General features: G+C 41.1%; 1 protein-coding gene across 4 annotated transcripts in view; it reads left to right on the forward strand.

Moving 5' to 3' along the window:
- gria3a (glutamate receptor, ionotropic, AMPA 3a) overlaps nt 1-17,561 on the forward strand; it is a 72,492-nt gene that overhangs the window by 12,325 nt on the left and 42,606 nt on the right. For all 4 annotated transcript variants that reach the window (XR_004616025.1, XM_034606308.1, XM_034606307.1 and 1 more), the window contains exon 3: nt 2,909-3,148. Coding sequence is in view for 3 of the 4 variants with exons in the window: in XM_034606308.1 (XP_034462199.1) it covers nt 2,909-3,148 (240 nt within the window). In the remaining variant the exon portion in view is untranslated. The remainder of the gene's footprint in view (nt 1-2,908; nt 3,149-17,561) is intronic.

Here is a 17,561-nt window from a genome sequence, read left to right on the forward strand (position 1 = left end):
ATGACAGGCAGGGGGGCATGTTAGGTGATGGAGAAAACACACGATGGGAGTGGACGGAGTGTGAAGGGGTGAATTTCCCCCAGTTGGATATCAATCATGGATGTAAAGACTGTGTTAGTAGTGCGAACAGAAAGGCACAGAGCCTGCAGTCCAAAAAACAGCTCCTCTTCTCCTCTGTAATAAAGTAAATGATGTAAGTCTTCACCGCTGACTGTGATCAGGGGCATTTACCTGAGTTGACTCGTGTTACTGCCCCATGAGCCCAAATATATGATTGCATCAGTCCTTCTGGAGAGCAGGCCGTCCATTTAACCTTGACAAACTGAAGATAATGGTGCCATTTTGAGAATTGGATGATATTGAGTTTCTGAGAGGTTTAAGTTTTATGGCTGTCTTCTATTCGTGGACAAAACTGAGCTGAATAAAATCTCTTTCTGCAGAAATCTGGACTTTTGTAACTCTACCAGCAACTATGAGCCATGCTGAATCCAAAAACTGAAAACTGTTGATGAAGGGCTTTGAATCAAAGGCCAGTTGAATAATTAAAATTATGCCTAAATATGGTCCCTCAGTGTACAACAGCGCTATTTCTTTCTGTGGATTCTTGTGTTGGTATGTTTCCCACACTGGTGAGGTCTGATTTGTGTGAAGGCTGAGAAAATGGTGGGATGGAGGAACGATAAAATGACGGAGAGAAAGATGACTGAACTGAGCTATCAGGCATGTGTGGGTGAATGAATGGTTGTTCTAATGGAAGAGTTCAGATGAAGAGGAGCAACTTTGGAAATGGATCCAGCACTGGACTCCAACTACATTAGCGGACATTAATGTGTGCTGATACTTTTCTGATGTAACAGATCACATTAAAAGTTCAGTTATGTCAAGTCCAGTGAGCTAAATTCACTAACACTTCAGGGTTTAAACCCAATTCTGGGTGTGTGAAATTGTTCACCAGTTTTCCTTTGCACGATCGTCTGTCTAATTTGAATTTGGATGATCTCTGTGACATTTGTATTAAAGAGCATTAGGGCCAGGCATAAAAAAATATGGGACACATTTTTTCCCCCATTTTGCATTTTGATAATCAAGTCAAAACTAACGTCAAACTCAGCCAGAGGAAGACAATTTTTTTATTATTCTAGATTGGTAACACCAAGGTTAAGAATAAAGTTAAAGGCTTTACATTATTGATAAGATACATCAATCAATTACATTTACAAATGTACCACTTTACATTCCGAGGATTTTTACATTGATATCTGTCAGTTACTCCTTCCACTGGATATGGTGGACCAGAGGAGTTGACTATTCTCAACAGTTCAACTATATTCACAAAATAGTATTTCATCTTTATTCTCTACATTTTGATTTAATTATTAAAATGAAAAACGCTTTATGCCTCTGGCCCTCATACTCTTTCATACATCTGAATGCTTTTGTTGTTTAGTCACATTTTTAGAGGATACAAATTAGTGAACAACTGATTTCATTATCACGTGATGTGAAAATTACAAAGTGAAAAACCTGTGATTGTAGTCGAAGGAACACGTTATGATGAACTTATAATTAGCAAACGCTTTAAGTGAATCAACAACCACCAGTCACAAAATATGAGTAATAATGAAAATGGCATATGTCTGATTCACACTTCACAGTTCTTTGTGTTTTTCGGTGCTTTGGTTCTGCTGCTAACTTTAACATGTTTCTTCATTCACCCCCAATTTTTCAGCTGTTGCGTGTTTTGGGTTTACTGCAGCATTATTTTCTGTGCTTCACTTATCTCACCAACAGCAAAATCAACAGTAATGATAAGCAAAAGAAAAAAAAACACCCTTACCACTTTTTTTTATTAGGTAACTGGACCCCTGCTAATATATGAATTAATGTGTGGCTTTGAATGAGCATATTGAATGATCAGTGTTAACTATATTACATAAATCCATAGCGACTTGTTCATTTGTTAATTACTTGCTACCAACCCAAATTCTTGATACAACCCTTAACACATTCATGTATGAAATCAGCCTGAGTCCTGCTTTACTTATGCATTGCTTAACAAATGTTTTGTCCCCAGACTTTCACGTCGTATGTTCCAGGAAACACTTGGTATTTCAAGCCACAGATTGTTGAAAAAGACACCTCATTAAATCCCATCAGGTTGATAATCACACCATTAAACATTGATTGGTGATAGTGAGCGGAGTCACACTGTTGCGATCTATGCAGAGCAGAAGATCATAAATACCAGAGCGGCTCTGCTGCGCTGAGCGACATTTCCTCCAGTTGTTACTAATATTAAGACGGGGGTCACATCCCTGATTCAGTCCTGCTCGGTGTTATTAAACCCATTTATTATGTGCAAATAAAATCAAATAGTCAACACCTTGTAAGACTGAGTGTCTGATGCACCAAGCTCATTTCCATAGGCACGCAGATGGCAGCGGACGGGGCTCGATATAAATCTCGTATACTGCAGCACAGCCCGTCGCTTGCACATTTGCATGCTCATGTTTCAGGGTATTTGTCCATTAAGAGCCGTGGCCACTGCACTGATTTCCCCATTATATCTAGTTGATTGCCCAAGCGGTTGCATTTAGATCAAGGAGAAGTGAAGGGCACCGGGCGGCAGAGCATGGCCATGGGGAACAGACATCCCACATGGCACCCATTTATTCAGATAGCCACTGCCTCACTCATAAGATTAATCCTACCACAAATTCTCTCCCATCCCAACCTTCGATTAAGGTTTTTTTTACACACGTGCACCAGTTGTTCGCAGACTTAACTTAAAATATGGAATAGAACATTGGCATCATCTCTGATGGAGGGAAGAGCATTAGATCATAAGTGACTCTGTGCCTTGTGCTTGTCCCTAACCCGAACCCTGCTCTTTTGTCTCTGTCACCAGTCTGCTCCCAGTTCTCCCGCGGAGTCTACGCAATCTTGGGCTTCTACGACAGGAAGTCCATGAACACGCTGACCTCCTTCTGTGGGGCGCTGCACACCTCCTTCATCACGCCCAGCTTCCCCATCGATGCTGATGTGCAGTTCGTCATCCAGATGAGGCCCGGTTTGCGAGGGGCTGTCCTCAGTCTGCTGGCCCATTACAAGTGGGAGAAGTTCGTCTACCTCTACGACACTGACCGAGGTAAGAGTAGTGAGCCAGTGAAGCTGCTTTCCTGACATGCACTGAACAATGGATTATCTCTTGAAATTACCCGGAGGGGCTGTATGCGAGCAAGTGGGCGAGTTGATGAGTTTCTAACAATGCGGCCGAGGTGAAACTGAAAAAAAAAGAAAATAACTGAGTGAAAAAGAGGTGCCATATGCTTACATGACGCAGACGAAGAAAGACAACGTGATTGGAGAGCTTTTGGTGATAAGGGTCGACGCTGGTGTTGATGTAAACAAAAACGTGAAATTCCTACAATACATCCTGCCTCCTTCATGCTTTGCCACCCCCCACCTGAATGCTCTGGAGATTTTCGTATTGTTGTGAACGTGTCTGACTGGAGAATCTCCTGCTGCGTTCTTCATATGACTCCTGGGAAAGTCCCGATTGTTTGGACATGCTGCAGAGTTCATGTTGGGAAAACAGTGCTGTAAAACACACACACACTTTTAACACAACTTATGGAAGACAGATTCGTAGAAGCAGAATATCTCATTATTGGAGAAAGAGGAAAAGTAATCGACATGCGAGGCGCTGCTCATACAGAAGCATTATTTCACAGCGTACCGCATATGATTGGCCTTTACTATGTAAATCCCACATTCTGAAATGCCTGATACATTTTAATTTATACCAGTAATGATCCCAAATTGCTCGACTATGTGGCTGAATGCTGCTCACAGAGTCACTCTAAAGCTCCGCGCTTCAGAGGAATGAGTCACTCACAGGTGCTGCTGATCTGCTGCCACGGTACGACTTCAGCTGCCGCAGCCTCTAATCCTCAACACTCTCTGATTATCATTTAGCTCTAATTGGATTATATAAAGACAGAGCACAACACACCTCAGCATGCGCTCCGTGGCCTCCCGGTCCCCTCATGTAGGCCAACTATTTACAGACCCGGGTCTTTGTCGGCCCCTGAACATCAGCATCTGCAGAGGTCGTGTGAAGAAACAGCACCGCAGTGTCTCTGTCTAGATTTTGGACCACGAGTCAGTCACAGCCGAGATGTGCTGTACGCCCCGATGCAGTGTGTGTTGGTCGTTTGTCAGACGACTGAGTACTTGCAGAAGTGTTTTTGGGTGCAGTCTCTGCCGTTAAATGTGCCACTGCTCAGAACTGAGCATTCCAAGTATTTTTAAACTGCATTTCTAGGACAAGTTCCCTCCTTTTCACTTCCCCCGCCTCACTTGATGTACAGTATCTCCATTTCAGGTGGGTGTCTAATTTTACTGCTCACTCATGGAGCCGATCCTCTCACAGAGCCATTTTGTGCTTCTGCTGAAACACTTTTTTTGACAGTATGTTGCACAGATTTACATACGTAAATCTCTGCAACCTCTGTAACTGTGATGCAGGCGTACCTCGGTTTTATTGGCCTGGCAGATGTGTGTGTGTGTGTGTGTTTCTGTTTCTGTGTCAGATTGTAGAAGCTGGTGATTGGTTAGCTGATGTGCTTCAGACTAAATGATAGAGCAGTTTATAGCCTCTCCTGGGCCCGATCAACCCTCAGAAGTGCTTCCTGATGTTGCCCTCGCAGCTCTGTCTGACTTTGTCGGCCTCTGTCACCTGCTGCGTTGAGGATGACGTGCCGCCATCTGTAACACTCTGCCTCTTCTCCACAGTGCGACATAATGTAAACACTAGTTTAGGATGGATTCCCACACGCTGCACAGCTTGTGTTTGCTGAGAGGCTAGTTAGCCGTCCTATTTTGGCTGCCAGTCCCTCCCCGCTGCTCCTCCCCATCAAGGTTCTGCTTGTCTGCTGTTTGTGTGAGTGACTGTTGACAGTTTGTGGGCGATTATATGACAGTAATATGCTGTATTTTACATTTCATTCAAACCTTTATTGATCCTGGAGAAGTTTCTCGAGGTTGCTCTCATTTACAACAATGTTGAGTGAGTGGACATTTCACAACACACACACACACACAAGAGGCACAAATCACTTCAAGTATGTAGTTAGATGAAAATAATTTAAAACAAATTATAAGCAGTTACATAAATGGATGGAATGTGTTTTTATTTTCGGAAGGATTTAAAATGTCCAAAATATATCAGTGAATTGAATTTTAAATTATGCTGCAAAACAATCCAGGAGTCGGAGGCACAGCAGATAAAAACAGATTTCTCCACTTCAGTGCAAACTCTGGGCATTTGAAGTATGAGCCGATCCCTGGAGAGACCAGGTTCTAGATGATCAATCTAATGGAGCTCAACAGTTTGGTTCCAGAAGTAAAGATCTAATTCATTTTCTGAATAGAGATTTTATTTATCAGCCATAATATTGGAACAATCCTAGGTAGACTTAGCACAACCTATGAGATTGTGAAACAATGTTTCAATGGGAAATTTACTTCCGGAACCAGAGCTGTTCCAAAAGTGGACACTCACTGTTATGCTCTATTGTGAAGAAATACTGGAAGGAATATCTCCAGTTCTGGCTTTATATAGAAACAAATGCCAACGCAGATGACGTCTTCCTGCCAACAAGAAGCACCTGACCTTGTTCTAAAGGATACAGTGGTGAGTACCACAGCTATCAGCAGTGATAAATCTGTGGGTGGAATGATAAACAGAATCCAAGGGCTGGAGAATGGAGGCAGCAGCATGTGTGTAGATTTCATCTCATAATCCAATACATGAAAACCTCCTCGACGACCTGCTTCCTGCTAATCATTTGAAAGCTGTCTCTGTTCCTATATAACCAGTAATAAATCAGTAATATGTATCTCTGTCCCCCTGAACGGGACAATTGACTCTTCTGAACCGAGCCCGTGTTAGAACAAAATCAAAGGCGTCTTGAAAGTCAGGTCAAAATTGGAAAAATGGTTCAAATGAACTCGTGGAAGTGGACTCTGTCTCTTGTTTTATAATCCACCATACAGGGATTCGTTATCACAGCCTGAAGTCAGAATCACCATCAGAACTGTATCTGTAAGAATTTTTCACTTTCATAGAAAGTAAAACGCCCAGAGATACAACTAAATGTGTCCGTGCATGAGTAGCACATTTAATTTCCACTATGCATTTCAAAATGGTAATTGTATCACCATCAAATATGTTCAGCTTCACTTTCATGTCGGAGCTGCCTTCCTCTGTCAGTGGTATCGTGCGGATTTACCCAGTTTAAAAAAAAGACCGACTTTACACCACTCATGCCAGTAAAAAAGACTTTGCTGCACACAATTTACAATAGTTTCGTAATCTTGAAAATAAACAGATTCTCAAAATTAATTAAAGCAGTGCAATGCAATTTTTATTTTCTATTTATTGTTACGAGATCAGTAAAAAAGAAGTACGTTGATTTTAAGTAGTGGTACAAAAACAACTTCATAGATATCAGTTAGGGTAAGGGTTAGTCTTCTCATCTAGATTCATGAATTATTCTCTGGAAAATGGTGGAAAATGGTGGAAAATAAAAAAATAAGTAACAACGCCTTGCAATGTTAAAGAAAGTGAAACAAAAAAATCTGGATCTGCCCCCTGATCTGAATCCCCACCTAAATGTAATGTTCTTCCCTTACCCATACTGCATCCTTCCACAAGCTTGGTGGTAAGACATTTGTGTAGTCTTGCTTATAAACAAAAAAACTAACTAACCAACCAACAAATGGACAGGGGTAAAAACATAACCTCTTTTCTTGGGGGAAGTCCTACATTGAAAATCTTACTTAAGTACAGGTGTAAATCCCATCTACACAGCGGTGAAAGTACAATACAGAAACTTCATACAGCAAAAAGTTCTAATTTTGTAGCAAAATGTCTGTTGATAATTCTAATAGCTACCTTTAACCAAGAAGAATCCACAGAGGACTAACAGGAGGGTGACTGTCTAAGTGCCTGAAGCTGCAGCTTTATAGAAAAGAAAGATTATGCAGATGTCAAGAGAGAAACAGTCCAACGTCTGTCGTGAAATATAAAATCAAAAAACCATCTCCACGAGACATCAGGGTGTTAATAGAGAAAACAGCTCTCTCTAATGTGTGTCTTTGGGGCGAATTTAAGAATCATCACTTCATTAAAGAAATATAAAGCAAAGTACTGTGTGTTCTCCATTTGATACCGAGGGACATGATTCTAGACTTCTTTGTTATGATGACCTCAAGGGATTCTTCTGTTGTCTCCATCTCAAAGTATAATACTGTCACCAGTGTAATATTAGCCAGAAGGTTTTTAGTATTTAATGTATTGAGATCCGTGTTGAAGGAAGAAATATGATTTTAAGTAGAAGAATAAAAAAACGGTAAGGAGTCATTTTATGTAGAGAATGGTGCTTGTCTGTCATATCTAATTAATTAATGTGGGATAATTCGTATTTATGTTTATGCATATATGTATATGCATCATTTTATTAGTGACGGTGGTTGAGGTGGAGATGATTTGACTTAAAAGTATCTATCAATCTATTATACATCAATGCATCACATAGAAATAGTTCTTAATTTGCACTTATTGCGATACTTATTTTCTAAATTAACTAGCAGTGGTGTAAAGTGGTACTTTTACTGAAGTAAAAGTTGTAAAAAATAAAGTGTAGAATTACTCACTTCGAAGTAAAAACTCTAACCAAAAATGTAAGTACTCATTATGAAAAATGACCCATTTCAGATAAAATATTGTACTGTATTCTATTATTGTATTACAACAATACATTCATGTGTACATCATGCTACATCATCAAGAGCTTTTGAATTTCCCTCAGTTAAGTCTTACCTTATCTTGACTTGTACTAATACACAATAATGTATGTTTATTATCAATTTGCAGCATAAATAAAGTCATCAAATAAATAGAAACTACAATGTAAACATATCCAGTACTTGAGTAAACTTATATTTGTGTGCAATCTCCCAGTGCAGTGTAACTCTTGCTGTTTTATGCAGGCCTCCTGATTCATGTACTCAACATAATTCAAACTGGGTCCTCATTTCTCTTTGTTGCCATCAAAATGAAGGACTACAGTCTCACATCCTTCAGTGCAGCTTCTCCTGCCTGCTCCAGCCGATCTGACAAATGGGGCTGGTCGGGATGGTGGAGCATTTGCATTCGGTGTGTAATCACACCACCCTCCTGCTGAATGTCTGGTTGGTTTCGTCTCTGCAAGGAAACACCTGATTAATCGCACGCAGCTAAGTAGCTGCACTCAGCAGCCAGGCACACAGGTTCATTAACGCAGAATGGGAGAGACAGAGAGGGGGAATGGCACCGAGCAGCTGTTCCACTTTAAGAACACCTTACTGCACCTTCACTTCGTGATGGACACATATCAATAGGCCTTGACCCCCCAGTGTGTGTAAACACTTTGTTCCTCACGGGCCCTAATATTGGGACTGAGGCAGAGATTCATTAATCAGGCTCTTCTGCTTCAAGAGAGCTGTTTTCCTCCCCCGTTCAAGGACTCTATTATACCTCATAGAAAACAAGCAGCACAGGAGAGTGCAACACGTGTCACAGCATAGCCAAGTAGTGAGGGCAATGTGCTTTTCTGTAAGACGGGTTTCAAAGGGCTCTGTAAAACAAAGAGATGCAAATAAGAAAGCAGAAGATCTCCAAGGTTAGACAGGACAATGTCATATTTAATGAACTTTGAAATAGAACGGTGCATTATTTATCTCGTTTTCTTATGGAGAACACATTTATTTTGCTCTGTGGTTTTTTTCAGGATGTATTTTAAATTCTCCATGGGAGTCAGGTTGCCTTTAGATTTACAGCTGGGAATGGACTGTGTTTGGAAAAGCAGCTTAGAGATGCTTCGTATGTGTACTGTGCAGTGACCTCATTGGTGAAAACCTCAAAGAGCTGTGTGCGTTCACTGGGAAGACACAGCTGAGGCTGTATTAGCTGTCTGAGTGTTTCTGCGTGATCCAAGGGCTCACTCGGCTCTGCCAGATGCCCCAAAACGGCATCAATCGATCCCCGCACATCCACGCATGCGGCCCGGCGACGCCATCAAACAACACGTACGCTGCAGACGCTCCGCAGCGCACTGCAGTATCAAGCCCATTGTATCCTCGCATCACATGTGTGAATTATTAATGCAGAATAATAAACATGAGGGGAGAGTTTATCAGTTCTGATGGTTTTGTTTCTCGCTGTGGATGATCTGCGATTCATAGACTCACACATCCATGGGGCCCAAGTTTAACTGAAAAGCATCAGAGGGGCAATACATGCCCTGCACATTATATACCCCAGTCAGGTAATGCTAACTTTTTTTTACTGTAATAATCATTTCAAAATAACCTCATCATGATGTAATTTAGACCATATGATGACAAATGACTGGTTAATCTAAATAAGCAGTAGATTGTGCCTGTAATCTTATTGGATGCAAGGTAATAAATCACTACACTATATGATTATGAACATTTCTGACTTCATAGTGACATCATGATGACATAAATCCGTCCATATGATCACGATTATTTTGCGATCTATATAACTTTAGGTTGTGTATATAATATAGATATATATATATAGTCCTATATGCAGATTACGAGATACCTTGAAAATGCTTTTTTGAACTATGCATGACATAATTTTCTGACGTCATTGTGACTTCTTCACGACATCACTTATCATATCATGTCATATGATGAGGAGTCATTTTTCGTAAGCTTTGGATTGTCTCTGTAGCCATATTACTGTTGGAGATAAATTTCAATTTATTTATTTATTCATAAGATTGTGTTTTCGCACCATAGTTTGCTCATTTTGACCTCAGCTCATCTTGAGATCCCCTCTCAGGTTATATTCCCACCAGGTCCATGTGTTGTTGAGTTATTTTGTTCACAACTTCTTCTGGCTATGGTGACATGCAGGGTAATAACGCAGCCACCTAGAATGGAGGAATGAGTCACGTCCTCTTTACTAAACAGACTGGCAGACAGACTTACATTACAGAAACTATGATACACCAATGCTGCTTCAGTGACCTTCATACAGACATTACATAACTGTAAACAGTCGCATCACTTTGTAAATCTGGGTGCTGTGCTTGACAAGGGGAGATGCAACACATTGCTCATTACAGACGGTTTGCAGTGTGGGCATCTCTACATAACCCACTCAGTCTGCCAACACAGTGTATGAGAACAAGCCATTAGTGCAGCAAGCTAGCATGCACAAATAACTGTCAGTAGTGAGTGCAGATTTGGATTATTTGAATGTGTGTTCACACATCTCTCAGGCAGTTTGCTGAATGTGTCCACTACTCCACTGTATCCAGGCTGGATGCAAACCTCGTGCAGTGCAGAGCTCGTTGTTTCAGGACCTTGGACAGTTCTTACATCTCTCAGAGCTCTGTGAAAATCGTGGACTGTTTTATTTCCTATAATCTTCTATTCATGCTGTGTTTGTGTACTTTGGCAGAGTCAACATGCAAATACATGAACAATTTATAGAAACCCCACACATTTATTAAGACGATCTACTAATTCCAGTCTGTCTGTTGCTCACATATCCCAAGAATCGTTCATGCTACCAGCTTCACACTTGTCATGTGTGTTGTTAAGGGTCAAATGAAATGCAGTGTTGATTTGGTGCGATTTGGACATGAGACAGGTTCAATATTGATAAAGGTTTGACTAAACCGGTGTCCACACCTCAGCGGCTGGGACTCTTTAATTTAAGTGATATTGTCGATCGCGACAACTGATTCTCCAGTCGAGCTTCACTGAACTTTAAATAAACCGGTGAACAGCTCTTTGTGCAGCAGCGGTGGTGCAGCTTCAGGGTTCCGTGGACTGAGTCCTGCAGCCGGGCTTTACTTTTCTCTGCTTCTTACTGCAAGTGAGAAAGAAAATCTGCAATCAGCATCACCACAGGCCAAACAAACAGCCCATTCCAAACAGGTAGGTTTAGAACAGGCACTGCACTAGTCTTAACAAATGCTTTCACAGAAACCAGAAACCCGTTAATTCTTACACACTGGATGTTTTAACTTCACAGTCAGAAAAACAATATCACTAAGATATTATCCACTTTTTTAACTATTAGTCAGGAAAAAAATCCAAGCGTTAATGAAGAACAGACGATATTGGCATGAGGTGTCAGGTTATAACTACGTCACTATTACTGGATGTTGAATGAGCCAGATGCCAGGTGAAAGGATCGCTGCCTAAAATCCAGCAAATCAAATACCTGTACGTCAAAATGAGTCAAATCGATGCTAAAATCATATACAAAACTAAATATATCATGTTGTCAGTACAAATGTACAAAAAACGATGAACAGACTTTCACCCACTTATACGTGTTCTATGGAGCCATTCAAATTAATCTGAGCTCAGACAATCTTGTCAATAAGCTTCCCTGAATTGAGATCAAGCACATTTGCCATATCGGTTACTGTTAACAATATACCATCAATGCTTATCTATCCCCCCTGCCCCTTGACTCATAATGCTGCCACTTAAGTAGATGAGAAATCAATACACATGATAAATGTAATAATTGATCCTCTAACCTTTTAACCAGCCGTGATTCCCCCTCATCCCGCTCTTACTTCGTAATGTCTGTTCACTCCTGTCGGCTCAGGGAGTGAACAGGGCATAGGGTGAGCACACAAGGATCAAGAGGTTTGTTCCGGCCGCAGTGAAGGTTTCCTTTTCCTCCGCAGCTCAACATTGGCGTCTCGGCTGCTCACAGACGGAGATGTGGCCACATATCTGAATGAATAGGGAGGAGATGAGAGCGTACGCAGACGACGAGCGAGGGAAGGAACAGAGGAGTCAGCAAAGCCTTTGTGTCTCTCCTGCGTCAGAACACAGCAAAATGGCACAGAGGGCCAAGCACTGTCAGACATGCTGTCAGATGCACCAAATGTTTTTTACTATGAATTCAGAGCCCCCCCTCCCTCCACCCATAGTTTTTTTAGTATGAGATCCAGCTTGTCACATCTAATCTGCTCCAACCGTTGTGCCAAATAAGAAACCAGGTGACTTATACAGAGAGAGCCCCTCTGCTTTACAGACCACTGCCCTGCTCTTGCCTTGCCTTTTGTTTCCATGTTGCTAAAATGCCTCTTATCTATCTCAAGACACTTGCTTTCAGGCTAACACAAGGCCATTATAACAGTAGTCTTTTTGCATTATGAAAGAGATAGATGTGACGTGCGCTTCCCTGTTTACCCAAGAGGGAACGCCATTTATTTGCTTAAGAGATTAGAGGGTGTTTTTTTTTTTGTAGAACAGTGCATCTCTCAGTGATGGTCAAGAGCCAGCTTCCTCCACGTCTTTGTGTGTGCAAATCCAAATATGTCTGCTTCGTATTTGTGTGTTTTAGTTTCTCACTCTGCCTTTATATTCAGAAGCTGAATCATCGTTAAAGTGCAACTAAAGTTCATGGATTACTTAATGGAATGTGAATAAAACTTACATAAGCGATTAAAGGAAACAGGAGGAGCTACGCTCAACATTCTGTTTGCAACTTTGCAGCTGTCATTAGAAAATAAGTAATCTGTTTGATTGGCTCTGATCAGGGATTTTGGCAGGAGTGGGTGGTGTGGGGGTGCAGGGCTCTCTGCAATTCAGCTCATTTGGAACAGGGAGCCGTTATCTGCATCGGGAGTAGGCGTTGTTAGGCTAATTGTACTCAAAAGTGTCCGTTTACTGTCATTTGGCAGCTCTAATCCTTTTTTATTTCACTGGCTCTGACTAATGTTGCCCACTGAAAACAAGTCATCCTCACGGAGCCGCGTATACAAGCGGTGAGGTTTTTTTATTTGGGCAGATTTCTCTGAAGTACGTTCAGTGGCTTTGTCTGAGTTCCCTTCGGTGTCGTCGCGCTCAGCCTTGGGCGTCCCATGACAACGGCGCGCTTCAGATGCCTGCGAGAGAATTTTAAAGAGGTCACCTTCTCCAGGGAGGGGGGTGGGGGGGCTGACGATGACTGAGTCACAGTCTGAGCCTGCACACCACCGCTCAGCCGTCGTCTGAGTCGCTGCCCAAGTCAGACGAGAGGAAACACATGGACAGGTGCCAGCAGAGCGTCAGTCTGTCTGTCTGCCACAGGGGAGATAAATCTCCTGGTGAGAGTTTTAATCTACATTTGATCAAATATTGCTTTTTCCTTCATACCATATTTTGTCAAGCAATGGTGTAATAGGCCAGTGAGAAAATGCTTTAGTTTGACGTGCTATACATGACAGTGAGTACAACCTACAGTGTTTTTTTTTGTTCACGCAACAGCAGAACAGGTCTGTGCTCTGTAAAGCCAACACTCGGAGCTGCAAAAATACCACATCAGAGGAGTAGAAACTGATCTCCTGGGCAGTGCTGTGTGGGCTACCGAGCTCATATATTCCAGAGATTCCCACATGCAGGCCAGCTCGGCTTTGTGTTGTGTTACCAGCAGTGGACGTTATCTTCAGGCATTGATTTGAGTACAAATTTAAAAGGCCAGTGTTTTTTGTGTTTATACAGCGTGGAACATAATCTAGTTTTTGTGCCAATACGATGGTAGATGGGACACTTATGTTGCCCATTTAATCACATTCAGTCATCATTTCTTGGTCCATGCACTGCAAATGTCACGTTCATTTGCATGAAATGAAAGCATTTGACCTATTGTCACCATGTTGCAGCTCTGGTTCACGTCGCCACTCTTGTTTTCAGGGGAACAGTCGTCCTCTCCTCGCTCTCTTTGAGAAGCTGCCAGTTAAAAGTGATTTCAGTAGTGCGCTGATGAGAGAGCAAATCGTCCATCTGAGTACTGATGCAGCAGAAATGCACATGAGACAGATGTTGCAGTAAAAACTCGAAGCTTGTTCTTCCCCTTTTGTTCTTTGTCTACAGACACTGAGTATCTGTCTCTCTTTGTGTTTGTCACAGATGCTTGCATCCTTTCATCAAATGTAAAAGCTAATTAATGTAAAGAAAATCTACACTAGATTTCAAGTTGTCAAATGATATAATATGTCATTTTGAATGACTCTGCTTATAAGATAAAATATTTAAAAAAGCTTTATGGTCCTGCAGGATATTAGTCCTGACACATACAGTATCTGCTGTTACACTTACATATACACACATAACCAACACATTGCATTTTACAGTTGGGTTTTTATTTGGGATTTAACTTGCACTAACTTTTTGTAGTCATTTCTTCTTCCGTTCCTCCGCCAAGGCCCAACGATCCGCTCATCAAAACACTTTAAATCTGCCAGATCCATACTTTTATTTGGATCTGCACCAAATTATACAACACTCATGAATATCAGTCCCCTAAACAGGATTTTCTTCATCAACACCAATTGAATATTCCACTTCATCAGGTTCCACGGCAAAATTTAATGAGTTCTTTTTTGGCCCGTGTCTCATTTCTTGTTTCGTTGAAACATTTTCTGTTGTTTTCTTTTTCATAATCCTGCTTTTAAACAAATAAACAAACCAACAAGCAAATAAATGGAGAGGGGTGAAAACATAACCTCCTTGGTGGAGGTGATAAAATACTCATTATAGCTGTTATATAAGCTGTTAATAAGTATTTAACAGTGATGAGGTAAAAAACACTTCATGATTTAATCTACATATTCGAAAAGGAGTGAGAAGAAGTACAAACTTTTATTTAATCTTCTCCATAAGTCATTAATGAATAATTATGTTATACTTAACCAGCTTTCTTTATAAAGTAAATGATAATAAAATAATAAGATGTTAATAAATATATATATTAGAGTATATTAATAAATAATATATATAATAATAAACAAAAGTCTTTCAAATATTTATATTTCCAGCTCCTCTCAGATCCTCTTCCATAGTCTATAGGTAATGGCTGAATGCAGCATCACCAATTGTTAAGCAATATTAAGCATTTTATTGCCGTTGGGAACAGAGGGGCTTCAGAGCAACCTGGTCTGACCTCATGTGTTTGGCAAACAGTTTCCTGTTTATCAATCAATCAATCAATCAAATTTTATTTGTATAGCCCATATTCACAAATCACAATTTGTCTCATAGGGCTTTAACATGGTGTGACATCCTCTGCCCTTAACCCTCAACAAGAGTAAGGAAAAACTACTTAAAAACCCTTTTAACAGGGAAAAAAAAGAACGTAGAAACCTCAGAGAGAGCCACATGTGAGGGATCCCTCTCCCAGGACGGACAGAAGTGCAATGGATGTCAAGTGTAAAGTAGAACATCAACAAGATAAAGGTTTTAGCAGCATTGATTAGGGTAAACATTTTGAAGTATAACTGAAGGTCAGTGAATTGGTGGATTAATGTCATTAATGGTCAAGTGTCTGAGGAGAAATACTATGTATCGAGCAGTCCTGCTGCAATCATAGTAGTTTACACATTCAGTTGACACACAACAACATTAGCATCCATTCAGGGCTCGTGTTTCTGGACACTTGACAAAAAAGTCCAATATAAACTGACCTCATTAGGTCTCAATCAACTTCTGAGAGGAAAACTTGTGGATTGTGCACTTGCTAGTGGTTCAAGCAAGACTCACCAACTTTTGTTTACTGACATTTTGCTGCGAATCTAAAACAGTGAGCCAGGAAGAGCCAGAAGCCCTGAAGAGCCAAAGAGTGTTTTGTTCTTTAGTTTGGATCTGTGCGTTCCTAGAAACTGAAATTTAGCATCTAAACACAATCTTTAACTGATTCTTATTTCCCCTGACGTCCACTTTGTCTCTGTAAAATATTCTTCTTCACCTTTTTTGATGCTATATTTATCCCTCGAGGCAATATGCTCCTGATTTTTAATATGTATTATTTTTCAGGATGGCGCTGAATAATTGACTCTGTAAAATGCCCTTGATGGTCGTCCTGCCTGCTGGCTGCTGTAAAGCGAACCATCTGTTTACAAAGTCAACCAAAACTCTGGGACCAGGAGTCTTTGTCATCTGAGCAGCGGCTGATAAATCACCTTAGTGATAACATTCACTAGGAGACTTGGGAGTCCTTTGACATTCAGGCTTCACGTTTGCGTTGTGGCTGTTGCAAGCGAATGTCACGTTCAGTTCATTCCTTCATTTTGAAACGTACCTTTTTTTATTCCCGCACATCTCTGATGGTGAGGAGCGTAACATCGATGAGCTCATGCAAATGTTTAAATCCAGAATATCCAGCTTAGTTTCGTGTCAGAAAAGAAACAAAACTGAAACTCTTGAGGGAATCATTTGAAAATCCCCCAAATCCCTTTTCTTAAGCAACTACTAACACATTTCAAAATGTCATGAATATCCCAGCTTATGGTGCTCAGTGCTGTTTGTCAGAGGAGACTGGGAGGAGAGCTGACACTCAGCCTCAGCCTTTTAATCCCCCCCCCCCGACCCTGCCACCAGAGATAGACTGTGCTGGAGCCTTGTTTTGATTTGTTTGAGCTGATAAAAAAAAATGTCTGCCTGTTTGACTTGATGAAGTCAGGACGATGAAAGAGTCGGGGCCCAGTTTGAGGTCAGCTCAGCAGCTTCCTGCCTGTGATCACACTCTTCACAGTGGGGTGAGACAGGGCAGTCGCACAGACACCAGCTGAATTCCCGGACCTCCCCGAGTATCAGACACACGGAACGCACATCTCCTCCGCCTCTTTAGACTCCTGAGTGGCTAATGTGGTGGCGCCCAGCAAGAGCCACTTGTCTTTAAAGGCCATACCTGATCTGAGTGCTGTTTGCCGAGCACTTCACTGTGAAGGTCGCCAGCAGGGGAATGGAGGGTGAGCATGTCGGCTGAGGCACCGTGCTCTGAATACTTAGGAGTTCGGCTGAGAACATGTCAGCTCACATGTCCATAAGTAATGGTGACTGCTGAACAGCGACTTCTTCTTGCTGTGCATATTCCCTTATGCACATTTGTCAGAACTAAGAAAAGCGTTTTTATTCTGGTTTATTTGTCTAAAAGCTCCGTTGTGTCCCTCTTGAAACATTAGAGGTGGTTTTCAAAATAATTTTAAACATCTGCAACTCTATAGTTCAGGTTCTGTCATATCAGGCTTCCCTCAGTACCGAGCTGTAGCTGTATTTTTTAACAGTGATAAATCTTTGCATTGCTCGGTCACTACTTATAATAGCTACGGTAGAGTTTTAAAGTGAGTCAGTAGTTAAAGGGGAAAAGAAAAGAGATTTAGGGGATGAAGTCCTAATGTTACGAGAAAAGAATCATAAATTCACGAGAACAAATTTGTTATATTACTTGAATAAAGTCGTGTGTCATTTTAAGAAGAAGATTAGTTCATCGCCTGCGTTAAAATGAGGAATGTGGAGCAGCTTCAGTTATACTTTGGTATAGGTTTCAGAAATAATGAAATATGAATCTTAAATCTCATCAGCGCCACATTATCACAAGTATCAAGGACAGGAAACTGTCTATTTTGAACAAAGAACCAGACAGACTTTAAGGAAATTGCCTCTTTTGTGGAGGAGGAAATCTTTGT

The sequence above is a fragment of the Hippoglossus hippoglossus genome, chromosome 14 (assembly GCF_009819705.1).
Source record: "Hippoglossus hippoglossus isolate fHipHip1 chromosome 14, fHipHip1.pri, whole genome shotgun sequence".
Lineage (NCBI taxonomy): Eukaryota > Metazoa > Chordata > Actinopteri > Pleuronectiformes > Pleuronectidae > Hippoglossus > Hippoglossus hippoglossus.